The sequence below is a fragment of the Pogona vitticeps genome, chromosome 3 (assembly GCF_051106095.1).
Source record: "Pogona vitticeps strain Pit_001003342236 chromosome 3, PviZW2.1, whole genome shotgun sequence".
Lineage (NCBI taxonomy): Eukaryota > Metazoa > Chordata > Lepidosauria > Squamata > Agamidae > Pogona > Pogona vitticeps.
The window spans coordinates 182970533-182998463 of NC_135785.1; the positions used below are offsets into that span (position 1 = coordinate 182970533).

Sequence of the window (27931 nt, forward strand, 5' to 3'; positions counted from 1 at the left end):
TTCCTCCTGGGGTTTGTTATGCAGGTGTGCACATCTAGAGATGTAAAAGCAATGGAAGCTATGAATAAGTAACCAAAGTATGTCTCCGCATTAAAAGAGAAAACTTGGATTTCACTGGTAGAAGGCTGTGACTATAGCAATGACTATTAGAAAACAAAGCAAGTTGTACAGCTTATATATTGCCCCATGCTGCTTAAAGCATTCGCTGGGTAACTTACAAGTTAATTATATAGGCTATATAATTAACTTGTAAGTTAATTATATAGCCTCAGAAGGATGGAACTCAGGCCATGAGTGGAATCTTGACTGGATTACTGCAGTTGAACCACTGCAGCATTCCAACTTTCTAAATTTGCCATTAACCAAAAGGGGGAACATCCCAACACCTGGATATTGGGAGTGTGAAGGACAAACAGTGAGGTAGATGGTGAAATGTGATACATGGAAGAGTCTCTGTGTAGGCAACCAGGTTGCCACAATACAGCATGTATGGCACAGTGGTAGCAAGCTAAACACAGAGGAAACATATACTGTATATAGAAACTGAAAAGGAGTAAGATCTTTAAGGGCTCCTGGTGCTTAAAAAGCGATAAAGAACTGCATAAGAATTTTCTTCATAAAAAGCTACTGTGCAGTAAGTGCAAAAAAAAATTAGATGTTTGGTACACAGTATTTACATCACATTTTAAATTTTGCCCTATTTTCTCATTCTGGAATTTACTGATCTGCCATGAGGTATCTTAGAAAATGTATTTTTAAACCTCCCTATAAAAGAGAGGTCATTTTTTTACATACAGTAATTGCCGATATACATTAGCTTCAAAGGATATTTAACAGCACTCATGTTAGTGAATGCTGTGAAAAATGGTTGTGGCATCAGACACACTATAAATAATAGTTGCTAAATACAATGCGTTACAATATGATGGATGACAATTCTGCCAAAAAGCCATTTTACCACCATCGGAAACCAGCTGCAGAAATGCAGTTTCTCATTTATTTACAGAAGAAACGGTCAAAGTGAAAACTCCCAACAATTATCTTTCCAGGGGAAAAAAGGACACCTGCAATCTTATTAAACTAAAAGCACTAAAATGGGCTATAAATATGTGAGCAAGAAATTGTGGGCATCAGCAATATTTTATTGGCATTTTGGATGTTGATACAATTGCACAAATAAGAGGGAAAATAACAAGTCACTTAGCTTATCTAGGTTTGCATGCTGCCACCTTCTGCTTCTCTGTGTAAATTTTTTATGCTCTTTATGAATGTGGGATATTGTGCATCTATATCCACAATTCAAAATGCTAAGAAATGGTTCAATATTGCTGCACAGTATTTTCCTGCACATCAGGAAAAAGGATGCCAAGCTTTACATGGCAAAGGGTGGACTGAATGTTGACAACACTAATGGCAGTAGGCAAGATGGTCTACAGCAGAGGTCATCAACCACTGATCCGCAGCCTGATGCCAGTCCGGACCTGGCCACGGAGGCAGACCTCCCCCCCCTGGATGCACTCCCCTCCCCACAGCTGCTTTGAGCACACACACCCGTGCCAGCGCTGGTGTGAGCGCTCCCCCATCCCTTCACGCATGCACCTGAGTACCCGCATGAAGGGGTGGGGGAGCACTCACACCTGCGCTGGAGGGCACAGGTGCACTCCCCCACTGCTTTGTCCATGTGCCTGAGAGCGCCCGCACAAGCCCTGCCTTCCTCAGAGGCTCAGCCGTTCCATGGTCCCAAAAAGGTTGGGAACCACTGGTCTACAGCAGTGGTCCCCAACCTTGGGCCTCCAGATGTTCTTGGACTTCAACTCCCAGAAATCCTGGCCAGCAGAGAACATCTGGAGGCCCAAGGTTGGGGACCACTGCTCTACAGGATACCCTCTTGTGCTCACTGCCATTAACAAAGGGACACCAAGCAAGGGGAAATCTCAAAAATTGATTCCTTTTTTTTTTCATCAGTTAATCACTTCTCTCCCAAACAAAAAGCAATCATCATGGTTGTTTTTCAAAAAGTGTGAATGGTAGTTGACCATTTTGATTGCTGCCTTTGGTGTTGTCAACACTCAGACTGCCCTTTGTTATGTAAAGCTTGGCATGCTTTTTTCTGATGGCAATGTGGGCATTATATTGAAAGGCCTTTTATAAGGATCATTATTTTAGTCCCTGCCACCTAAATTGCTTCCAAATAAAAGAAGTGAGTGGGGCTAACCATTCTCTTTAAGCAATAAATATGCAAGACTGGGCTTTTCAACTTATTTGATCTGTTTTAAATCTGCAGACAGAAAAGGTCACTACAGGTTTACTTTATAAAAATCATAACTTGGAAACTGCTTAGCCAAACTCCCTCAAATTTGGTACAGAGCAAGAGCAGACTGCCTGCTACAGCTGTGCCAAATTTGGTACTAATCAAAGACCAGTTTCAAAGTTTTTTTGTTTGGGCATTCTCCATTTGTAGAATTACCTTGTAGAATGTTGATTTGCTCTGCTGCACAATAACATCACTGATAATAATTGTTGACACATAGAACCTGCTCAATGTTATGAAACATGTTATTCATTGTGAGTATCTTTGGATAACTCAGTGGTTTAGTTATCTGGATTGGGAGATTGATTCCTCACTCTTCCTCCCTGACAGGGGCTGGACTCGATGATTCATAGGATCCCTTCTAGCACTCCAGTTCTAAGATTATTGTTAATATTATGTGTGCTGTTTTTAAGTATCTTTCACATACTTGTCCATGTTGTACTTGCTGGGGCAACAGCCCCTGTTGAAATTATGTAAAGAGGCAGAGCTATGCTCCTTAGATGGCACCTGTAGCTGATAAATGAAAGAGGGAAGCCGGGTGGAATGGAAGGAAGCAAAACAAACAAGCAAACTAAGGAGAGAGAGTGAGAAGGGTGAGAGAGTGCTTTGATTTGTTCTGCTGCTGACATACAAATTTCAGGTCCCTGTCATGGATATGGAGTCCATGTGAACCTTTTAAATAAACTTCGATACCATCCCATTTCCTCCTTTCAGCAAAGTAAATTCTTGGTTGCTTCAGTTTTATCCAGGCTTCCATTTTCTGCCTTGCAAAATTTAAAAAGATTCCCCCACTCAGACTCCCCCAGATGTAGAAAGTTTTATGTGGCCATACTCAATTTGGGGGTAGGGGCTCAGATGATCAGGTTCTTAGAATCAGAACAGCAAAAAGAATATTTCAGGGCAGGCAATTTCTCTGCAGCAAAATTTGCCATTCATCTCCATTCTTCTCTACATAAAAGAGCACACAAATTGTGGTCCTCCAAGTCACTTTCCCAGGCTCTGTTCTACAACTGGCAAATTGTGAGAGTAGACAGGAATGATTAGGGCAGACATGGGGCTCAGTACCATGCTAGACTACCAAAGGCTAGCTTAAATGATGCTTTTCCTGTCTTTTTACACACTCAAGGGCATAGGTCCCATGTGCAACCATAGGCACAGTCAATGCTGGTGGCAAGTCCAGGGGAATCCTTCATGCTTGCATGCCTTTTCCTCTCTCAAACAGCATAATAAGCAATGCCTTTGAATCCAAAGCATATGCAGAGATTTTATATGGGGGAAAGAGGCGTTCAATCAAAATACAATCTCTCCCCAGGAGTTTGAAATAATGCAGGCTACTGAGAGACACACCACATGCCTGCTGTGATATTTTTCTCACACACAACAACATAATAGCCAAGATCCAGTAAGTGCTTGGGTATGCAATGCCGATGGAATCACGATTTTCCTTCTAGCCTTCCGGAGCAAATTTCTAGTGTACATGGGGGAGGGGAATGCAGGAGGAAGGCAGTATCACCAGTTCTGGCAGAATCAGTGTAATCAATGCACATACATGATTGGATCCTGACCAAACTGTATTGATGTTAGAAATGACGGTGTTTCTGTATGATGTGCTTTGTCAGGCTAATAAGACAGAAGCTATACAGAAAAAGAAAACGACCAAAAGGAATGGGCAATCATGACTGAATGCCAGTTACTTCATAGTGTTATGGGGTTGTGTGTTAAAATAATCTGACTAGAATTATGTACACCAAGAAAGCAAGTACCATAGATCCTACTGGGAAATCAGTTTCTTGGCTTTGAAGAGTCTTCCAAACCTCCTTTTGTTCTATAAAAAAACAATGTTCCAAAAGGCAGTCATAAAAATAACCACAAACCTCTGCCTCTGATGCTGGGATGGTTCTTTTATCCAGCTTTATTTCTTTCAGCGGTGGGGTTTACTGACATACCTGGTGATGATGCTGTTTTATTTCTGGATGCCGGTCCTGAGTGTGGTCTAAGACTTCAAATGATTTAATTTAACAGACTTTACAGGCACACTGTTCATCTATAACCTGTGAGTTCCTTTATGTAGAGAAGAATGGAGATGAATAGCTAATTTTGCTGCAGAGAAAATGCCTGCTATGAATCACAAACACTCCTTTTACTTTTCCAAATTCGAGAGTCTGATCAAAACATTGCTGCGCACTCTGAGGCTGACAGAAAGGGTCCGTTGTTCTCCCTTCTGCTTTTCTCCTTGTCCTGCTCTTCAAAACCCCTATGTAGGTGGTAGAGGAGGAGGTAGGAGCATTGACATTGTGGTTCAGAAAGCATATTAAGTCCTTCCAGCCTGGCTACCACAGCGCTCCTTTCACCTTTCCCTTTCACCATAGGGATTAGGGAAGGAAGAGCAAATACAGTGGAAGCCACCTGAGACATCCCAGCCAGTGTACAATACTTGAATACTGGAGTTGAATATACAGCAGTCTCTAAGAAGAAAATGCATATTGAGTTGCTTCTGAACTGCACAGACTTGATTTTTGATGTGCATCTAGTCTATAAACAAATACACTTCTGCTCACCATAATCTGAGTCAAATTCAGGAGCTATGATTACATTTACATTACATTTGGCAACAATTAAATTATGTTTATTGTTTAAAAGGCAGGGAGGGAATATGTTGCAATATGAAGGTGAAGGACCATGCAGGATGTCCTTAACATGCAAGGATTATCTTGGATGGCGGTGGCTGGGTTTTTTTGTTTTTTGTTTAAAAGATAATCATAATGAATCAAAGAGAAATGTAACAGACATTTTAGAACCGGGGGGGGGGGGAACCAAGGGAGTAGAGAGACTAAGCTCCTGTTTCTAAGCAAAAATAGAATTTTTAATTGTAGAAATCCAGGATCCTTCAACATCTCTTACCAAATTCCATTTTGCAAGTGATTCTTTTTATTGCCCAAGTAGTAGCAAAGCTATTGGGACCTTGATTTATGTTTCAATAGTATTATGTATGAATAAAAGGGTAGTAACACTAGGACATCATGGTGATGGAAAACTGAAAATAGAAGGCAGCCTAATCAAAAATCTGTTCTTACAACTCAACTATCCCTAACCTGCTGCCTTCCTTCAGTGCCAGCCAGCTAGGCCAGTTAGCAGGAATGCTGGAAGCTGTAGTCCAAAATACCTGGAAGACACCATTCTGGGGAAGCTGCTGGCATGTTTCCTCACCTTTCTTGCAAAATGCATCCTCAGTTATGCAGTGTACAATTCCTAACCTTTGAGGTTTGATGTGATTGACACTACATGGGTCAAAAAGTTAACTCCCTTTGGGATAAGCTATACACTGCAAATAGACTGCAGAAACAGAAATCCATTAGTGTTCCAGAGATATGATTCAAAGAAGCCATTGCAGCTAACAAGCATACTTGCAAACAAAGCCTGGGCTTAACTCCCAGTACCCAACCACAAAACAAAGCAAGCTAATTGGCAGGTTTCTGGAGAAGGTATGGAGCAACACTGCCTTCCTCTTGAACTTTGCTGTTCAGCCATTGCTTTGAAATGTTCACTTGGCCAATTGCATGAGTACCTCACTTTCATTTGAATGGGAAAAAAGAGGATGTAGCATGAAAGACCATGCAGAATGTCACCCTAACATGCAAGGAGGAAGTGAAAAGCTTCTGCTATGACAATAAAACATTTTCAGTGCTTAAGGAATTCCCTTTTCTAACAATAAATTGTCTGTAATTCTCAGTTTGGCCTTTTGTCTTTAGTAGCTGAAGAGGATACCATAGATCTTGGAAGGATGGTTTCTGCCTTGCAAAACAGTATGTGCATCAGTGAATTCTTGACATTTAGATACACATTTCATGCCTATAGTATTTAATGTTTGTTATAACACCTTTTGGGCAGTTAGCCCAGGATGAATGAATATACGAAGAGTGGATCATTCCTCAACCATGTCACATCCATCCAACTAGGAACAGGGGCTCCTTGCATATAAAATATAGAAATATAGCTTGTGTCGGTGTGATCTGATATCATGAAAATGCAATATCTACTGCAGGTTCCCATCAGATTAATGCATGCAGTCCTGGGTGGGGCCAGCAGGCGTTATGTTGACCTCCATCTTTGAGCATGTATTCATTTTGGACTAACATCTGAAGAAGGCTTGTGTTGCTGAAAGTGAAGGGTTACTCTTGCCGTATGCCTGCGTGTTTTGTTTATAGTGTTGCTACAGTGACATGGAATGTTATTTATGATGGTGTTTGAGAATTGCCATAGATTGGAATTTCTTAAAAGGATGGATTTAGGATGTACTTTGAACCACCACACACTGTACAAGAACTGCAATCTATAATAATCATCATCTTAGAACTGAAGAGCTGGAAGGGATTCTATGGATCATCAAGTCCATGCCCCTGTCATGGGCTTCCAGCCTCTGTCACTGCAGCCAGATGCTTGAACCACTGAGCTACCCAGCAGTTCTACAGTGGTTAATCTTTGTATATGGATAAAAACTAAAGAGAATAATATAGTTGTTGTTTAGTCATTAAGTCATGTCCGACTCTTCGTGACCCCATGGACCAGAGCACGCCAAGACCTCCAGTCTTCCACTGCCTCCCGGAGTTGGATCAATTTCATGTTGGTTGTTTCAATGACACTGTCCAACCATCTCGTCCTCTGTCGTCCCCTTCTCCTTTTGCCTTCACATTTCCCCAACGTCAGGGTCTTTTCCAGGGACTCTTCTCATGAGAATGCCGAAATATTGGATCCTTAGCTTCAGGATCTGTCCTTCCAGTGAGCACTCAGGGTTGATTTCCTTCAAAATGGACAAGTTTGTTCTCCTTGCAGTCCAGGGGACTCTCAAGAGTCTCCTCCATCAGCACAATACAAAAGCATCAATTCTTTGGCAGTCAGCCTTCTTTATGGTCCAGCTCTCACTTTCATACATCACTACAGGAAAAACCATAGCTTTGACTATGCGGACCTTTGTCAGCAAGGTGATGTCTCTGCTTTTTAAGATGGTGTGTAGGTTTGTCATTGCTTTCCTCCCAAGAAGCAGGCGTCTTTTAATTTTGTGGCTGCTATTACCATCTGCAGTGATCACAGAGCCCAAGAAAGTAAAATCTGTCACTGCCTCCAAATCTTCCCCTTCTATTTCCCAGGAGGTGATGGGACCAGTGGCCATGATCTTAGTTTTTTTTTATGTTGAGCTTCGGACCATTTTTGATGCTCTCCCCTTTCACCCTCATTACAAGGTTCTTTAATTCCTCCTCATTTTCTGCCATCAGAGTGGTGTCATCTGCATATCAGAGGTTGTTGATATTTCTTCCGGCAATCTTAATTCCGGCTTGGAATTCATCCAGTCCAGCCTTCCGCATGATGTATTCTGCATATAAGGTAAATAAGCAGGGAGACAATATACAGCCTTGTCGTACTCATATCCCAATTTTGAACCAATCAGTTGTTCTATATCCAGTTCTAACCATTGCTTCCTGTCCCACATACAGATTTCTCAGGAGACAGATAAGGTGGTCAGGTACTCCCATTTCTTTAAGAACTTGCCATAGTTTGCTGTTGTCCACACAGTCAAAGGCTTTTGTGTAGTCAATGAAGCAGAAGTAGATGTTTTCTGGAACTCTCTGTCTTCCTCCATAATCCAGCACATGTTAGCAATTTGGTCTCTAGTTCCTCTGCCCCTTCGAAATCCAGCTTGTACTTCTGGGAGTTCTTGGTCCACATACTGCTGAAGCCTATATTGGATGATTTTGAGCATAACCTTGCTAGTGTGTGAAATGAGTACAATTATAAGGTAGTTGGAGCATTCTTTGGCACTGCCCTTCTTTGTGATTGGGATGTAGACTGATCTTTTCCAATCTTCTGGCCACTTCTGGGTTTTCCAAACTTGCTGGCATATTGAGTGTAGCACCTTAACAGCGTTGTCTTTTAAGATTTTAATACTTCAACTGGAATGCCATCACCTCCACTGCTCATGTTGCTAGCCATGCTTTCTAAGGCCCACTTGACTTCACTCTCCAGGATGTCTGGCTCAAGGTCAGCAACCACATTATCTGGGTTGTCCGGGACATCCAAATCTTTTTCGTGTAATTCCTCTGTGTATTGTTGCCACCTCTTCTTGATGTCTTCTGCTTCTGTTAGGTCCCTCCATTTTTGTCCTTTATCATGTCCATCTTTGCATGAAATATTCCTTTATTCTCTCCAGATTTCTGTTTTTCCCCTTTCTATTATTTTCCTCCATATCTGTACACTGTTCATTTAAGAAGGCCCTCTTGTCTCTCCTTGCTATTCTTTGGAATACTGCATTCAATTTTCTGTAACTTTCCCTATCTCCCTTGCATTTTGTTTCCCTTCTCTTCTCTGCTATTTGTAAGGCCTCGTTGGACAGCCACTTTGCTTTCTTGCATTTCCTTTTCTTTGGGATGGTTTTTGTTGCTGCCTCCTGTACAATGTTAGAGGTCTCCAACCCTAGTTCTTCATGCACTCTGTCCACCAAATCTACAGTGGTGCCTCGCATAGCGATTGCTCCGTATAGCAATGAAATCGCTTTGCGATTGACTTTTTGCCATTGCAAGAGCGATCGCTTTGCGATAGCTCCTATGGGAAAATTTCGCTTTGCGATGATCGCAGGGAAGCGATCATCGCAAAGCCCCCATTTTCGGCCAGCTGATTGGCGGTTCCAAAATGGCCACTGGGTAAACAAAATGGCCGCCCGCAGTTTTGCCTCGCTTTAGAGGCACAGAACATGGCCGCCGCAATGGGATTTTCACATAAGGTTAGTTTTTAAGCCCATAGGAATGCATTAAACACGTTTTAATGTGTTTCTATGGGCTTTTAAAAATTGCTTAACGATTAAATCACTTAGCAGTGATTTTTGCTGCACCGATTAACATTGCTAAGTGAGGCACCACTGTAGTTACTTAAATCTGTTCTTCACTTCCACTGTGTATTCATAAGGGATTTGGTTTAGATTATACCTGACTAGTCCAATGGTTTTTCCTACTTCCTTCAATTTAAGCTTGAGTTTTGCTATAAGAAGCTGATGATCAGAGCCACAATCAGCTCCAGGTCTTGTTTTTGCTGACTGTATAGAGCTTCTCCATCTTTGGCTGCAGAGAACATAATCAGTCGGATTTCGGTATTGCCCATGTGGTAATGTCCATGTGTCGAGTCACCTCTTGTGTTGTTGGAAAAGAATTTTTGTGGTGACCAGTTTGTTCTATTGACAAAACTCTTTGCCCTGCTTCGTTTCGAACTCCAAGGTGAAACTTCCCTGTTGTTCCTTTTATCTCTTGACTCCCTACTTTAGCATTCCAGTCCCCTATAATGACAAGAACATCTTTCTTTGGTGTCAGTTCTAGAAGGTGTTGTAAGTCTTCACAGAATTGGTCAATTTCAGCCTCTTCAGCATCGGTGCTTGGTGCATAAACTTGGATTACTGTGATGTTGAAAGGTCTGCCTTGGATTCATATTGAAATCATTCTATCATTTTTGAGGTTGTATTCCAGTATAGCTTTTCCCACTCTTTCGTTGACTATGAGGGCTACTCCATTTCTTCTACGGGATTCTTGCCTGCAGTAGTAGATATGGTAATCGTCTGAATTGAATTCACCCATTCCCATTTTAGTTCATTGATGCCCAGGATGTCAATGTTTATTCTTGCCATCTCCTGTTTGACCACATCCAGCTTCCCAGGGTTCACAGATCTTACATTCCAGGTTCTTATGCAGTATTTTTCTTTGGAGCATTGGACTTTCTTTTCACTTCCACGCAGGTCCACAGCTGAGCATCCTTTCGGCTTTGGCCCAACCACTTCATTAGCTCTGGAGCTACTTGTCCTTGTCCTCTGTTCTTCCTCAGTAGCATGTTGGATGCCTTCCAACCTGAGGGGCTCATCTTCCATTTTGTTTCTTTCTATGGAGTTTTCTTGGCAAAGATCCTGGATTGGCTTGCCAGTTCCTGCTCCAGTTGGATTGCATTTAGTCAGAACTCTCCACTATGACCTGTCCGTCTTGGGTGTCCCTGCACAGCATAGCCCATAGCATCTCTGAATTACTCAAACCCCTTCGCCACGACAAGGCAGCAATCCATGAAGGGGAATAATAGGGGAATAATTTAGTAGTCCCTGTAAATCTGCTGTGGATATTTGGGAGGTTTTATGGATGGAATGGTGTAAGGCAAAGTTTAAAGAGTTGTAGGACTGGGGAACTCATGAAAGCAAGGGACACACACAGGACAAAGAGAAACATTTTTCTTTTCACCCTGGGTACCTTTGGATCCCAATTTTTTTTAAATTATTATTTACAGTATTTACGCTTTCCGCCTGAAGAAGAATTTATTGAATTTGCAACACATTTGGAACCTTGAACTGAATAAATATTCCATACCCACATTAATCCTTCAGCTGTTTTTTGCTGGATTTACTGTAGGCTTAGAGATTTTCTGAATTTCTGACCTAGTCTATGGCTTCTCCTTTTGCCTTTCAAACATATCTTCCACTCTCCCTGTACTTTTCTGTTTAATAATGAGCACCTTGGCTAATGCTGTTTGGGTGACTGTATTCCATGGATACATAATGTGGTGTAGTGGACATTGATGGACTAGGACTCAGGAGGCCTGAGTTTGAGTCCCCACCCAGCCATGGAAACTCACTGTTGGTATGGAATTGTTGAAGCTATTCCTTCAATATCTCACTTTGTACTGAGATTGGTATAAGTTGGTTCTGACTTGATGGCATATAACACCAGTACTTCCAGCATACCTGGAGAGTATGAAGCTGAGGAGCGTCCACCTAGCACTTGAGGCCAAAGTCATACAATCGCTTATTCATGGGTGTTCATACAGTCTCCATTTGGTGCTTTTGGGGTGGAAGGATCCACTGTCATTGTCCAGGGGTGCCCAAATGAGTTCGTTTTTCTTGAGAAGGCTCCTTCTGCACTTGTTTTCTTAGAAAGTCAACTTTGACCCCAGCTAATATGTACTGGTTCAGTTTTGTTGCTAGCAAGTAGTCATGTATAATAGCTGGTTGCCCTGGATGGATATTATTAACTGCATCAAAGGGTGAATTCACTTAATTAAATAGGGTTTGAATCAATATCATAATACAAATGGGTATATGCCTCTATATGTCACATGGATGTATGCCTCTGTTCCCAACCTTGGGTCCCCAGATGTTCTTGGGCCAAAACTCCCACCACTAGCTTTGTTGTCCAGAATCTCTGGGAGTTGTAGTCCAAGAACTTATAGGACTCAAGTTTGGGAACCACTGCTCCAGATGTTATGAAGGATGTAGCTGCAATGGGTTGAATCTCATCAGTTAGAATTAGTCAGCCTTAGAGTAAATTCAATGGAATAGAAATATAAGAGACTTATGTTAGTTAAGCCTGTACTGTATCTGAATATAAACCAATGTATCAGAATAGCCACTCATCTCATTAATCACTCATTTCACTGCTAATTTTTGGTGAATAGGGAGGAATGCCAATTTAATTGATATTAATACGTTATTTAACTGTCTGAAATTAAGTATGTTGTGTAGACCAGCTCAAATATTTTGCTGAAACTTAATTAAATTTGAAACTGCTATTCTGTTAACTATGCTATTCATTTTCATCTGAACTTTATAGTACAATTCTAAAATCTGCACATTATTATACATCATTTGCATATCTTATAATAAATTAATAGATTATTGAGGTCATGCAAAAGTTCACTTTTTTCCAGTACAGGAATCTTAAGTGGAATATAATTTCTAAATTGTCACAGCCCATAACAGACTTTGATGCAGTCTATTTAGAATTTTCCTCGCTCCAAAACCCAATTATCTTCCAAATTGAATGTAATAAAGCCATTTATTTTGGAATGTAATGAAAGTTGGGAATGACAACTATGCACGTTTAATAAGTAGTTCTTCAGTACATTACCCTGGTATTCTGTACCATTTTTGTTCTGGAGGTAAGATTGCTATAAGCATAAACACCTGTGATCCAAGACAGAAAGAACTTCAAGTTATATACAGTAAGACCCCCATATCCCCTGAGGGATATGGGGTTACCATCCAAGCCCTGCTGCAGATGGTAAAAAACATGGTTTATAGCAAACACTATGCATGAACTCACTGGGTAATTTTAAGAAAGTAGTTGTCTCCTTACAATACCAAAACAATGCCATATTTTATTTTATGGCTTGGTGTGATAATATGTGTTTGCAGAGTTCTAAATTTTAAATTCAGGAAGTTAAAGGTTAAATTCATCTAGCTGCACAGCAGAAGTGCAGGGATTCACAGAGCAGTATAGCTCCAAGTTCTCCAGAGTAGTCCACCCCTTTTCCTCCTCAACAGGCACTTACACTCTCAATAACTCACTCTGAGACCTCAGTAGGAGAAAGAATAAAAGGTTTAATTATTTACAACTGAATAGATTAAACAGCACACTGATAAACATGACTGCTTTCAGCAACAGATCTCAACTAACTCTAGAGAGGGAAAACTGCATTCAACAGAGAGGTGGGGCTCTCCTGTAATTCAGAGGCAGGAGAGAACAATTGATGGACAGTCATGCCAGCCCAGCAAGGTTCCTCTCAGCCACACCTTCTCCAGGCAGCATGAAAGGTTGTAAAAACTCCCAACAATTTATGTCTGATGCATTCTGAGCATACAGCATGTGAAGATTGCTAAATTAAGGAGAGGCATAAGCAAGAAATTATGGCTTTTGTCACTTACAGATTTTCAGCTGATAACTCTGACTTTGAATCATACAATCGCAGCTTTGTAGAATTAGAAGGTGTCCTCAATGATCATATAACTCACCACCACCCCGGACACCACAGCATAAGAAGGACTGTGACAAGCTTGAACTTGTCCCAAGGAGGATGACCAGGATGACAAAAAGTCTGAAAAACAAGGCCTGTGAGGAACAATTGAAGGGGCTGGGTATCATCTAGCCTAGAGAAGACAAGACTGAGAGACAATATAGTAGCCACCTTCAGATATTTGAGGGGCTCTTCTATACAGCAAGTTTATTCTTTGTAACTCCAACAAGTAGGTCTCAAACTACTGAGTTCAAATTACAAGAAAAGAGACTTTGCCCAAATATTAGGAAAAAGCAAAAAGCGTGCTGCTTATATACCGCCCCATAGTGCTTCAAGCACTCTCTGGGTGGTTTACAGGTTAATCATGCAGGTTACACATTGCCCCCCCGTCCAGCGAGCTGAGTACTCATTTTACCAACCTCGGAAGGATAGAAGGCTGAGTCAACCTTCAGCTGGCTACCTGGGATTTGAACCCCAGGTCGCAAACACAGTTTTGGCTGTAGTACAGCGGTTTAACCGCTGTGCCTTTTAACAAGGAAGAACTTGTTGACAGTAAGGTCTGGCAATGGAATGGATTTCCTCAAAAAAATTATAGTCTCCCTCACCGGTGGGATTTAAGCAGAGGGTGGATGTTCACTTCTCAGGGATGCTTTAGTTGTAGGTTTCTGTTTTGACAGGTCGTTGGACTTAATATTCCCCTTACAATTTTATGTTTCTATGATCTTAATGAACCCTCTGGCAATGCAGGAATCCACAACTAAAGCAAATAATAAGAATACCCTTAGAATCGTCATCTCTGTGAACAGTGGTGCCTCGCTTGACGATGTTAATTCGTTCCAGCGAAATCACTGTAGAGCGAAAACATCATCAAGCGAAATAAAGAAACCATTGAAACGCATTGAAAACCGGTTCAGTGTGCTCCAATGGGCTGAATACCTGCTTGTCCCGCGAAGATCCTCCATATGGCAGCCATTTTCAGTGCCCGTATAGCGAGGAATCCATCGTAGAAAACAGCGGGGGGCATTTTGAAAGCTGGTGGCCATTTTGAAACCCGACGATCAGCTGTTTGCTGATCATCCTAAAGTGAAAAATCGGTTCCCGAAATAGGGAACCGAGCATCGTGATGTGAAAAAACCCAGTCTAAACATTGTTTTGCGATTGCAAAAACTTCAGCGTTAAGCAGATTCGCCGTTAAACGGGGTAATCATCCAGCGGGGCACGACTGTATTACTAAGGAATAGCTGGAAAATATTGAAAAAGTTACCTCTTTTTTTGACACCCCCAGAACTACCTTGCCAGTATATGCACTGGGAATTGCACTAAAAATAATTTTTCTTAACTCTAAGATTTCCTGTTCTAAACCGAAATGTTGTGTTGATAAATACGGGTGGAACTTCATCCTGTTGGGTTCTATGCTGGTGATTTAGAAATTTTGAATTGAAAACTAATGGATTTTAGATATATTTGAATTAGTATTGACTAATCACCCTCTTAATGCCAAGGCTTTTGATGAGCAAATATTCATTTTGCTGTTTTGTTTGCTGGTTTTTCCTGTGGTGGTGAGTGAATGAGTGAGTGAGTGAGTGAGTGAGAGAGAGAGAGAGAGAGAGAGAGAGAGAGAGAGAGAATTGTGGTCATTCCCCTGAGGATGAAACCTATATCTGATGTAGCTAACAAGAATTGTTCATTCAAGTTTTGTACTGTACAGATTTCTTCAACTTCAATTAATTTACCTTACATTTTTAGTTCACTGGGGCACTTTTCCTTATTATATCTTTCAAGAGGCATTTTGATAAAGTCAGCAATTAGACTTACCCATACATGTCAGATGAGGGATTCTGACACCTGGACATCTTGCAACAGCCCTACAGAACATTATGGACCTCTAGGGGGAAAAAAAACCAGAAGCTTATGTCTGTTACAGCTGGCATTTATCTCAGTTAAGGGTTAATTCCAGAAATAAAATCACATAATCATTTCCAATCATATCAAAATTCATCTGAGTACAGTATCTGAATTTCAGTTTTTTCATTGTTGCAATAATTCCAGGCGATATTAGCTTGTGTAATTTCACAAGCTTTATTTATCTACATTATTCCTATGTTCCTTAAGCACAAAAATACTTCTTTTGAAAATGTACAGAAGTCTTACAGCTATTTTTAAAAATGTAGGCACAATGCTTAAAACATATGAAAGGTAAACTTAAGTTGCAGGCAAATGCTTATGCCAGAATTAAGTCCAAAATATATTCAAAATATCTTTTAAGAGTGAAAACGAAGAATGAGAATGTTTCAGTTATATTCAAAAGATGCAGGCGCATATAGCTTCATAAAGCACATTTAAATATCATAGAATACAACTCTAAAACTTATCATTTAAAAGTAAAAAGCATTATAACTTCAAGTAACCTTTAGCCTTTAAGCATATTAGTAATAACATTCTCAAAATAATTCTAAATGCTCACCCAGCCAAATCAGTTTGAATCTGTGGAGGAAGATCCATGATGATTCTTTTGCAAGCTTCTGGAAGTGAAGCCTGCTGTTGCGCTGCTACATGACAGTTGTTTATATCCAGTGTGTGTGTCATAGCATGAAGTTGCCTTGCAATTATGAGATGAATTCATGTTTGTATGTCTTATCTCCCTATATTTATAGTTGATTCAGTTGTTTTCCTTTCCCTTCCAACTATAAACAATCCTTTCTCTAGAGGGCTGGAGATCCAGGGGCCTGGAGTGTCAAGAAAATAATAATAATAATAATAATAATAATAATAATAATAATAATAATAATAATAATAATAATAATAATAATAATAATAATAATAATAATAATAATAATAATAATAATAATAATAATAATAATAATAATAATAATAATAATAATAATAATAATAATAATAATAATAATAATAGGAAATTCTATTGTTGTTGTCCTACTATAACTCTAAGGATTTGTAACTCAAAATCCAACAAGCTGCCATTATGATAATAATGTCATTGTTCTGACTAAAATTTTGCAAAGCCTGGAGGAATAAAGGCCTGTAACATCAATCATTTGATGCCTCTAGCCTGTACTGTATGGTCTTTTCTGAAATCTCACGGAGTGAATCTGCAAAGCATGAGCCTTAGCCCTGAGCTAGAGTCTCTCCCTGTTGAGTGATGTACCCCCATCATCACAGAAGACCAAACAGAAATCTACAGTAGTTTAACAAGGTTCATATTTCCTTTTTACACTAAGAAATGAATCAGCATCATAAATGGAGGGAAGGAGAGACAGCACAGATATTTTCCACTGCTAGCCGAAATGAATCTGAGATGACTTTGTTTGGTGACAGAACATTTAACTAACATCTTTTTCTGACATTCTTAATTTTTGTTGAACGTTCCCAGACATGTTGTTATATTCAAATATATGTTAAAGTCAATTTGGCAAGCTGATCCATGTCATGGCTGCCTTAAAATTTAACTCGTCTTACAGTTGGGTTTGCTGGAAAAGTATTCCTGAGAAACGAAGTCCTGTCCTGTTTGAAATTTCAAGTCACATTTGATCTTGAAAAATTGGCCAAATGTCCATTTTGTGAACTGCATTTTATTCAGTTGGGCAAGATAAAACTGGTGAGAACAGAACCTCATTCCTCATGTGTTCCTTGGTTAGGTTAACTTCAAATATTTATGCTAGAAAGAGTTGGCTGGAACTAAGAACCTTCAGTGTTAAACATTTTACTATCCTCTGTTCTGAAATACAACTCACATGTTTTCATGAATGAGGCAACCTTTACCTGGTCAGCTTTGCATATATGGTTTTTATTTTCCTTCCTCTAGGTTTGAGTTGTAGTTTTAGGCATCTTTGTGTACAATTGATAGATTTGACCACTTGATGAACTGTATAAATAAGCTGAACATGATTTTAATAAAACCAGCAGAACTTTTTTTTTAATTTTCTTCTAATTACATTTCTACCATATGCTCACCCAGATGGCTTTGACTTATAGGGCACCATAAAATGACCTTACTTTAGAAGATTTAATCCCTGAAGAAGCTTATGAAGAAGCAAAATTGACACTTTTTTAAGAAAGAAAAAAAATCAGATACTTTTTTTCCCTTCCTGCCGCTATAGGTGGAGTGTATCAATTCCTCTCCCCCCCTTCCATATACCAATGATTCTTAACATTTGGTACAGTATCTTGTGCCCCATCAGTCATGCTACGAGAGCCACTGTGATAGGAAAGAAGTTCATTTTTCCAAGAACAACATTTATGTATTTGTAGGTATACTGTTATTTCATTTATGATAAAACAGATCATGGGCTAAATGCTAAATATATTACTAAAGGTCAGGATAAACAGGATTGTGAGAAACGCTGGGCATATAAAAATTAAGTCTAAGTAAAATTTGAAAAAGGATGTTGATACTGTTTAAATGAAAGAAGTTTAATGCTATATCATTAAGTCTTCAATGTACAGTACTTGCTAGGAACTCAGATCCTATTAGCAATGGTGGTGTGTAACAGTTATATGGGTGGAACACTATGATTGTTCAGATATGAAATCAGGAGATTACCTTAGTAAATGCAACGGGACCTATGTGTGTAATGGGACAGTGAATATCCCCTTGTGCAAGAGGTATAGATAGATGACATGAGTAATGAGCCACTGCACAAGCAGAAAACACCAACACAGTTTTGGCCAGTAACATATATCTTGCAAGGGCGCTGATGTGGCTTTCCATTCATTTCAGTGGAATTGGTGCTGAAGACCCTCCAAAAAACATTGTATCTCAAATTATTCTGTGCTTTTAAAAATAATTATTTGGCTAAGAAAGGGAACAGTGCTGCTGATGGCTTTGATTAATTTTGCCAGTGTTTACATTTTTAAAAAAATAAACTTTGAATGTTCATTTAATGTCAGTTTGAAAAACACCTGCATCTAAAACCCCCAAAACTCCAAGTTATGTCCAGCTAGAATTCAACTGTTTAGCGTAAAATAAGAAGCATACAGATTTGTTACATCCCAATTATGACAGTGAGAAGTTTAACCCTGCACACCACAGTTGTGTGTAAGGTTAGTCTGCCATGGTATGGGCTTCTCCAATGGCCTGCCTGAGAAGGAACTGTGAAAACAAGCTTTTCATAAAGGAGAAAGCAACTGTCACAGATTTGACTCCATTTCTCTCACACACTTCTGCTGGCTACCTGCTCTCCCCAGCTTCTGACTAAATTGTGCTAGAAAGTTTATACTATATAGATTGGGGAATACTAAAGGATATATGGTTTGGAATTAATAGCCTCTGGAAGTTGATTATCCAACAGGCCCTTTAAATCAGTGAGATCTTGATATTTAGGTCCTCATTAGCAATATAGCTTTAATTTTTAAAGTCTGATGTAAATTATTCCTAAGCCCAACTTAAGATGCTAGTTCTAACCTATAAAAACTGGATGGTTTTGGTCCAAGGGATCTGAAGGGCACTTGTTCCAGATGGACATTCCTGTAATTTGCTGTTCTTGTCAGCTGCCCGTTACCCTACGTAGAAAGGCTAGTTTGGGAGGTACTCAAGACAGGGGCTTTTCTGTAGCAGAAAAAGTCAAACTAGGCCCACTTTATTATTCTTGGAAAGGCAGTAAAAGCTTTATAGTTCCATCAATATTTTAATTGGTTTAAATAAATGCTGCAGCTTTGCCTTATCTTTTTTATAGCTGTGATGTCTTCCTTTTAGTCTTACTCTGTTTAAATTTTGTATATCATCTGCCATCATGGATGAAGAGGCAATTTATAAATACTTTGGAACAAAGTAGAATAATACAGTATGATAGTTTCTGGAATCAAGACCAAGAATCTAAACCTTGTCAGCTGTCCTGACACTCAGGTTGTCACAACAGAGGAAAGCCCTATAGGAAAGCTGGGCTAATGTGTTACTTAAATTGCCCATCATTTCCTAAGCAGAGATATTAAATCACAATACTTTACAGAAATCCCTTTTTGTTTTTTCTCCTTTTTATACTGTTCTGAGAACCTTAGAGCCCCAGCCCTCCAGATTTTGGGATATTAGCTTGCCAAATCCCTGATTGTTGGCCATGCTGACTGTGATGTCTGGGAGTTGAAGTCCAAAACATATGAAGAGTCAAATGTTCAGAAGCACTGCCCTTGAGATTGGGCAGTTAAAAAAATTGTATAGAGCAGTGGTTCCCAACTTCAGGTAACCCAGGTGCAGCTCCCAGTAACACTGGCCAGCACAGCTAATGGTGAAGGCTTCTGGGAGTTGCAGTCCAAGAATACCTGGGTTACCCAAGGTTGGGAACCACTGATCTAGAGAGATCAGTGGTGGGACACTTTATTTTTCTGTTGAGAACCACATTCCTCCAGGGTAATATGCCAAGGGAAGCCTAAGGGTGTTAGGCCCCTTTCCTCTTTCTTTTTTCTGTTAAGGGAGAACACACTTTTTTTCTGTGCCTTCCTTGCCATCCCATAGGTTTCTGGGAAAGGAACTGATCCCTAAAGCTAGAGGTATGAATTGATGGTTTTGCAAAAGGCCTTTGAATTTAGGCAGAGAGCTACATGAAATCAGTCTGGAGAATGCACCTCACCCTAAAGCTGCAGAATGTCCAACCCCAAGTTCGATATGTTTGCTTTAAAAATGTAAATTGCTTTCCCATGTTCAAAGCAACATGCACTGTTAAAACAACTTACTACAACCGAATCATAAATAAAACAAAGTCTGTCTTTCATTTATCACCATGTCATTATGGACTCTGTGTAGATAGCCCTTAAAATACAATTATATATATAATTTTTTATTTTTTATTTATTTTCTCTTAGTCACATGACACAATCTGCCCCTTTTGATGACCCGCGAATAGACAGCTGCCAAATTACACCTCCAGCCCCTCGGAAAGTGGAAATGCGGAGAGATCCGGTGCTGGGATTTGGTTTTGTAGCGGGCAGTGAGAAGCCGGTGGTGGTGCGCTCTGTAACGCCAGGTATGGTTTCCTCTTTTTGATTGAGGTATGGCTTTATGACCCAGTAGAAGACTATATAAGATGCTAATTTTGGAAGAAGGAAAACATTGCATTCTTTTCATAAAAAGCTTTGCCATTCCAAAGCCAGCATTTAAGAGAGTACTGCCGCTGGTAGAACTGAACAGAATTGTTGAAGATGACTTGTTCTCCCTGCTTCCCCTCCCCCCAACCCCAGTCATCTGTGCAAGCTCATTAAGAAATGACTAGAGGCCCACTTTTGGAGAACAATAAAGTTCAGCTACACTCGGTCAAAGTCCAATTCCTCATCCCAGTTAAGAAAGACACACTGAATCAGTTGATGGGCTGTAAGGAACACTTGGCTAACTCCCGCTGTTTAAATAAGTCTACTCCAGTTGGGATTAGCTATTTGTTTCAGTCCCTGCACTTTATAAAGATCCATAATGTTCTTGTTGTTGTATGTGCCCTCAGGTCACTTCTTACACTTATAATTAAAAGCAAAGTAGAAAAAAAAGGGGAGGGGGAGAAAAAAAACATGGTGGCACCTTAAAGACTTATATTTTTTAATGTGACCTTTCATGGACAAGTCCACTTCATCAGACACAAGCTCTTATGTCTGATGAAGTGGACTTGTCCACGAAAGCTCACATTAAAAAAATATAAGAGACTTTAAGGTACCACCACATTTTTGTCTTTTTTTTTTTTTTTTTTTTTTTTTTTTTTTTTGCTTTTACCTAAAATGCTTGCACAGACTAACATGGCTACCCCTTCTACAACTTCTTGCTTACTGAGATCCTAAAAAGTTTTTGAGGTATGTGAGGAGTGGTTTGTCATTGCCACACCAAGGTGATTTTGAATGACCTAGTGCAAGTTTCATTCCAGGTCTCCTTATCTGACATTCTGTCTACTAAACTAGACTGGCTTTCAGAGTCGTAATATAAAAAGCTAATAAATATCAAAATGCATATTGGCATGTGTATCCCTGACAGATTGGCTTTTCTTCCCTATTAAATGCCAGGTGGCAGATTTCTATGGGCTGTTTTCCCCTGGGTTTTTCACACAATAATAGCCATGTGACAAAGCATTCTCTCACAGCAGTGGTCCTCAACCTTGGGCCTCCAGATATTCTTGGACTATAACTCCCATAAACCTTCACCACCACCTCTGCTGGCCAGGATTTCTGGGAGTTGAAGTCCAAGAACATCTGGAGGCCCAACGTTGGGGACCCACTGTCTCACAGTCCACTCCTCTTAGGCATAATCAATAGCACAGCTGGGGTGGACACTGGGACTGACCTCCAAGGGATGGAGCTGGGGTGGGTGGGGCAAGGGACCACCAGAAGCATGTAGGTAATAAGAATTGAAGCAAACGGGCTCTGTATCACACCTGAGCTGGTATGAGCATGCCCATGGCCTAGTGGGTCTGATCCTGGATGTTGTAACTCCTTTCTTCTTTCCTGTTTGTTTGTTTTTTAATTTATAGTCAGGTATGTACATTGTTACAGCTGCTGTTTTTACAATTTCTATACTTAAAATTTATGCTCCTTTTCTACAACAAAGTAGTGCTTGGTCTCAAGTAAACCAGGGCAGCGTTCTATTCTGTTGGATTCCTAAAGGAATGGTGATTTCATTGCTCAGAATCCTTTTGAATATTTATAGATATTTATAATACCCTGTTGTACACTTGCCACACATCTGGTATATGTCTTGGGTATGCTGTCAGTTAGCTGTGGCGGCTTGCACACTTCTTCTTGCACATACCTAAATCTGCAATGGGATTTTAACCAATGAGTTTAAAAGGCAGTTGCATCTGCTCAGAGGAGGAGGATTGGTCAGACTTGGAAAACTGGTTTTTAACTATCTTTTGGTTTGAAACGTTGGGAACGTGGAAGTGGCTGTAAAATAATAAATGGCAATGGTGGTGGGTGGAGAAGAGCAATTTATATTGTGTTCTCCACAATTGAAATAATACACACGGTTGTTTAAAGAGTGTCTGGAGAGGAGTTACAAGACCACAGTCCAAAGTCTAAGATTACGTGGCTATACCACTAATCTTAGTTAATGTGAGAAGCTTCCCACATAGGTCTGAAATAAACTTGGCTTCAGCTGCTCTGAGTTCTTGCACTGCAGTGCTAAAAATGGCTTCTGTAGCTAACCTGTGATCCAACCAATGAATGCTTATAAAGAGAGGTACGTGGATGCAGAAGGTCACACCCGATAGATATGTCCTGGGGGGTGGGTTAACACCTCCCCCACCCCTTTTTGGCTGAAAACAAGAAACATAGGGGTGCACCTTATTTTAGGCAAAAATCCCACCATTGGTTGACTTCTGAAAGCACATTTTCCCTCAGATATTTTTTTAAAAAATTAAGGTCATGGCAGCTGGTAGGGGATGCACAGATGTTCCTGGTGGGAGGACACAGTTCCCGCCCTTGTGATAAAACCTGAAGGCTATACAAGAACAGTTTTAGTTGGATGGAAGATTTACATTGCTTAGCTTGACCAGGGGATTACAGGAATCTGAAACAGGCAATAGTACAGTTATTCCGTCTATAGGCAAAATCGGATTACTATACACACACATCTCAGTAGAGTGAAAATTCCATTGTTATTCCTTACCTACTGATATTGTTGAGTTTTTACATACCAGTCACATACCTTACACTGGTTGCCCATTCGTTTCTGCATTGACTTCAAGGTATTAATGCTTACATATAAAGCCTTAAGCGGTTTAGGACCTCAACACCTGGCAGAGCGCCTGTCCCCACCTAGCTCTACTCATGACACTCAATCTAGCCAGGATGTGTGGCTGAGGGGCTTGACCCCAAGAGAGGCCGGGAAGTAGAGAACTAGAAACTGGTCCTTCTTGGTGGTGGCCCCTTACGTCTGGAACATCTTGCCCCCTGAGATTTGCCTGGCACCCTCGCTGGGAGTTTTTAAGAACAAGCTGAAGACCTGGTTCTTCAGGCAGGCTTTTCCCCCTTCCATCAGTTAGTTCCCTGTGTTTTCACATCTTAGACTTTGCTTACTTCTCTTTTTTGTTTGGATCTTGTCTGTTTTAATTCTTGTTTTATATTGCTTGGACTGTAAGCGACCCAGAGTAGATTTGTTTTAATCTAGATGGGTGGGGTAAAAGCTAAATAAATAAATAAATACTTCACACAATATATAATAAATATCTCTTTTCAGCATAGCACAATCACTATACAATGGTATATAATCTGTGCTTGAATATCATGCTTTTGCAGGGGGCCCCTCTGAAGGAAAACTTATTCCAGGAGATCAGATCATAATGATTAATGATGAGCCAGTCAACACTGCTCCAAGGGAAAGAGTCATCGACCTTGTCAGGTAGTTGGTGCTTATTTGCTTTTACTTTTTAAAATTTAAGGTCCGAGTGTACCCTATAGCCAAAGCTGTGGTGTAATAAAATGCGTTCTTGTGCCTTTATGTTATGTATTTATCTTTCTTCATATTCTTACATTTATTGGAATTAGGTTGTCATGGTTATTATGATGATGATGATTAGTAATAATAGTAGTAGTATTTGATGCAAAACTGTATTGGATGAAAAGAAATATGCCTCTCTGGCTGAAATCCAATAGTAAGCTGCAACTAGAGTAGTCCTCTTGAATCAGTGGACCTTACAGAAGAGTTGTCTCACCAAATTCTCTTAATTCTGTGGACCTACTCTACTTGCATCTTACTATTGGATTTCAGCTTCTGTGTGATTACTCTTAGATGCTACCAATATGTATATATAATGGAATGGCATCACAAAATTTTCTGTGCATGCATCGAAAAGAAGCTAGAAGTACTACCAGCCATGGCTCTTATAAATGTATTTCTTCCCTTTGGCTGATAGTCATCGTGACAAGCAGGAATTTCATGACTGCTGGTTGTGGCAGACATGAAAGCTGTCAACCTGAACAAATTATTGATGAAAAAAATTCTGACAGGTGACAAGTCAGAAATTAATAGCAAGTTTTATGTGACCATGTATCAGAATTATCTTCACAAAGACAGGAGGTTTACAAGGAAGGAAGGCATGGCGTGGCAAATGGGACCTTATAAAAGAGATGTCAGTGGTTCTGAAACTCTATGGAAGAAAGGGGAGCTTTGCGGAGGATAAAGTTCCCACTGGAATCTCCGCTTTATGTCATTAGCAGCTTTAACACATTTTCCTCTGCATTCATAAAAACTAGAAGCATACTTTCAAAGGAATGCAGAGGTTTTCATGAATCCACATTATCTCCTAGGTGCCAGATTTTTCTGGCACTAGAAAACAATGGTATGAGGGCATATACAAAAGCTTCTTGTTCCTATTATGTAGGATAATTTATCAGTTGATCATAGATCTTTTAAGCAAACCATAACTTGCTTAGGCTGTATTAGCCATGCATTTTCAAGGCTATTTCTAGTTGTACTCCTGTGGTACTAATTAAGTCAAGCAAACGTAAATGAATCTTCTAAGTGGTGCTGAATTCTTGGAGGCGGGTGGGGGGATATTCTGGTGGTGATGTACTTTCTGTAGATCCTAGCCTTGTCTTTTTCCATGTATGTGTGCCCCTGGGGGACTGACAGCAGTTGTCTTTTCTTTAATGAGTTTCAGTGAGCTGTATTAGAGTTACATAATACTTCATTCCATGTAAAGAGCTTACTGTCATCTCAATGGGGACATCTGGAATGATTAGAAAAAGTACTGTACCATCGCCACATCATGGGGGGAAATAGCAATGCACTGTTCTAAGGTAGCAGAGCATCCCATCTATGTAACAGCTTAACCAAGATTATATCTGGTTCAAGTATTTTTGTGTATTCAGAAAAATGATTCCCTCCCCTCTATCCTGCATAAAGTGCATCCTCTGCAGTACTCATCTCTTAACATTTGCAGAGTTCAATTCTAGATGGTTTCTTAATTCAAAAGGTGTGATTATCCTCTATCAAATCATGGAATTAGCAAAATGAACTAATTACATATTTTAAAAAAACAGACAAACCCAAAACACTGTTGTGGAGTCCATAAGCAAAATACAAAATCAAGGTTGGCAATAGTCTTATGGGATTCCTAAAATGTCATTAAAAATAAGACAGGTATCGTATTTGAGCTATTCTACAATATTATTCACTCTGGGGTCAAGTAGAGAACCTAGAAGCAGAGTTGGATAATTCTTTTATGATCTCTACAATTTAATTAGAAATGCAAGCTTTCCAGGCTTCTTCATATTAGAAATATCTTATTTAAAATGTTATTTTAGGGCACTGTGATCTGGTGTAATATCTTGTTGGATGGATGATTTAGGGATGCCAGAAATTTCTAACAAAAATCCTTTATTCTTTGACAACTTGCTCAATTCAACATTAACAACAGACTCCATTCAGGGACGTTGTGTTTTCCCCTTTCTCATTGAACCATAACAAATCCCCCTCTAATTGTATAGGGGTAGAGCTCAAGTCTCTGTAATGCCACCTCTGTGGAATTCCTAATCTATTGGGCACATCTGCAGCTGACCTTATTGGGAAAGGTGGAAAACCCAGCCCACCTGCGGGTCCCATTCTTTCTTTCCCATGTTTTGTCTCATCCTCCAGTCTCAATGGGCTCATTCCACAGGATTTCCCAAGATGGTCTGGACATGGCTTGTTCTCCTTTGTGCCTCCTGCTGCTGCCACTCCCTGAATTTTCTCCTCTGTTCTCTTTCTTCCATCGCACCACAGTAAGGTGGCTTTCTATAGATTTTTCTCCTCCATTCCTTCTCAACATACTCCCTTGGGACTTTAAACTCCGTCCACTCCCCTGTCCAGGAGTCCTCTTGTACTATCTCCACCCAGTCCTTTTTCTCTCCCATCCTCCTCTTCCCTCCACCCAACACATTTCTCCCTCTTTCATTTCCAATTGCCCTTTCCCCCTTTCTCATTTCCTTTTATCTCTTCTCCCCTTCCCGCCAAAATGATACCCTCTGGTGGTTCCTTCTTCTCTTGTTCTTTCTGCCCCTGCTCTTCCAAATACAGTCCCTTTAGGTACTCCTCCAGGGTGGGCATCTGTCCCTCAGTATCTTCAGCTGAGGAAGTGGACGGTTCACTCTGAGTAGTGTCCCTTGAGGTACTCCCAGCCTCACAGGCACTTATAAAGGGTATAGGCAGGTCATTTTGGAGACCACTCATTCTTAAGGCCACCATAAAGGTTTCGTTTAACTTCGATGTGAAATAATTACCTAATAGTAGCCATTCCACATAATAGTTTATAGTGCCTTCAAAAATGTAACATTGATGTAGGCACACATGCTCGTATTGTGATATTACTGCCAGAACAAAAATTACCCAGACACCCTAACTTCCCCTCCTGCACCTCTTTCCGCTTCTGTGTTTTCTTACCTCTGCACAGCAAGAGTTCAGTCTTTGGAAAGCCAGAATTAATTACAAGAAGATCAGAGGAGAGGGCAGCACTTACTTTCTCTCACCTACATGATCTTTTTTTCATCTTAAAATCAGTATCCTATTCCCCACCTTCTAGAAATGTGGGCTTGAAATATATTTTATTTCTTTATTTCTTTATTTATTGGATCTCTATCCCACCTATCTACACCAAAGGTCTACTCTGGATGGTTTACAAATTTAAAAACAATAAAACCAAAAACATATAGTATATATTATTTATCCAAGGTGCCAAAAGTATAAGAAATTAAGATACAGCAGGAGAGAAAGCCTGCCCAAATAGCCAGGTTTTAAGTTTATTCTTGAAAACACCCAAAGAGGGAGTCAGGTGGATCTCCACTGGCAAGTTGTTCCAAAGGCATGGGGCCACTGCCAAGAAGGCCCTGTTCCTCGTTCTTTCCTCCTAGACCTCCCTCGGCATTACCTATCATGCTCATTTTGAACTGATGGCCGCTAGCAGCTTAAGGTGAAATTTGAAACAAGATATTCTATCTTATGTTCTTGGAAACTATTCTGTATAGTAAAGAACCTTTTGAGAAAAGCAGATTCTCATTCTTATATTTATTTATGTATTTATTTTCTGTGTCATTCGGTTATATTCAGTACTTCTGCTGCTCACTCTGTCTTTCACTTATCTCTTTTCTGCTAACTGATTATTCCTGGAGCATGAGTGTGCATACAATACACACATATATACACCATATGCAGCACAAATGTATATTTAAAATAAAGCTGGCGAACTGAGAAAGTCTGCACACAATATGCAGACAGGCTTATTTTTATATTTTATTTGGAACTAGTGTTCAGTGAGATAAATTCCCAGATAAGTGTCCAGATTAGACTCTAAAGAATGGAATCTTGTTTTCTGAGGAGTGCTCAGAAGATAGAGTTAGAATTTTTAGTGCAAAGTGGGAAAAGCTCCCGTTATAAGTACTAGCTGTTGGTTCTAAGATAACTGTACTATCTAGCAAATATAAAATTCAACCAATCCCTATACTTATTTACAGAAAACCATTAGACTCTACAACCTAAGATTATAAAATTTGCACAACTTATAAGTACACAAAGATTCATATAAACATAGTCATTTTTAATAGTGAAGTGTCCCATTATCCAGACATGATGGTGTGCAGCTGGATCACTGAACTAGCTTTAGCAGGGTTTTGAATGTTCTTTTTGTAGCATTCCCCATGATAATGCATATGATTTTGATTCACTAATATAGTGTATTTATGACTTACTAGGTAATCCCTGGCTGTATAGCTCAGTGATTTAGGTACAGTTGGGAGTTCAGTTCCCACTGTGCCACCTATGAGTAGAGACAACTTGTGTGGCCTTGGGCAAGCTGCAGAGTCCCAGGATGCCCCCAGAAGAAAGGGATGGTAAACTGCTTCTGAACATCTATCTGGAAAACC

General features: G+C 40.0%; 1 protein-coding gene across 8 annotated transcripts in view; it reads left to right on the forward strand.

Annotated features, from left to right (window-relative positions):
• FRMPD4 (FERM and PDZ domain containing 4) overlaps window positions 1-27931 on the forward strand; it is a 403518-nt gene that overhangs the window by 318070 nt on the left and 57517 nt on the right. For all 8 annotated transcript variants that reach the window (XM_072994369.2, XM_020786781.3, XM_072994367.2 and 5 more), the window contains exons 3-4: window positions 19928-20088; window positions 23333-23435. In XM_072994369.2, the coding sequence (XP_072850470.2) occupies window positions 19928-20088; window positions 23333-23435 (264 nt within the window). The remainder of the gene's footprint in view (window positions 1-19927; window positions 20089-23332; window positions 23436-27931) is intronic.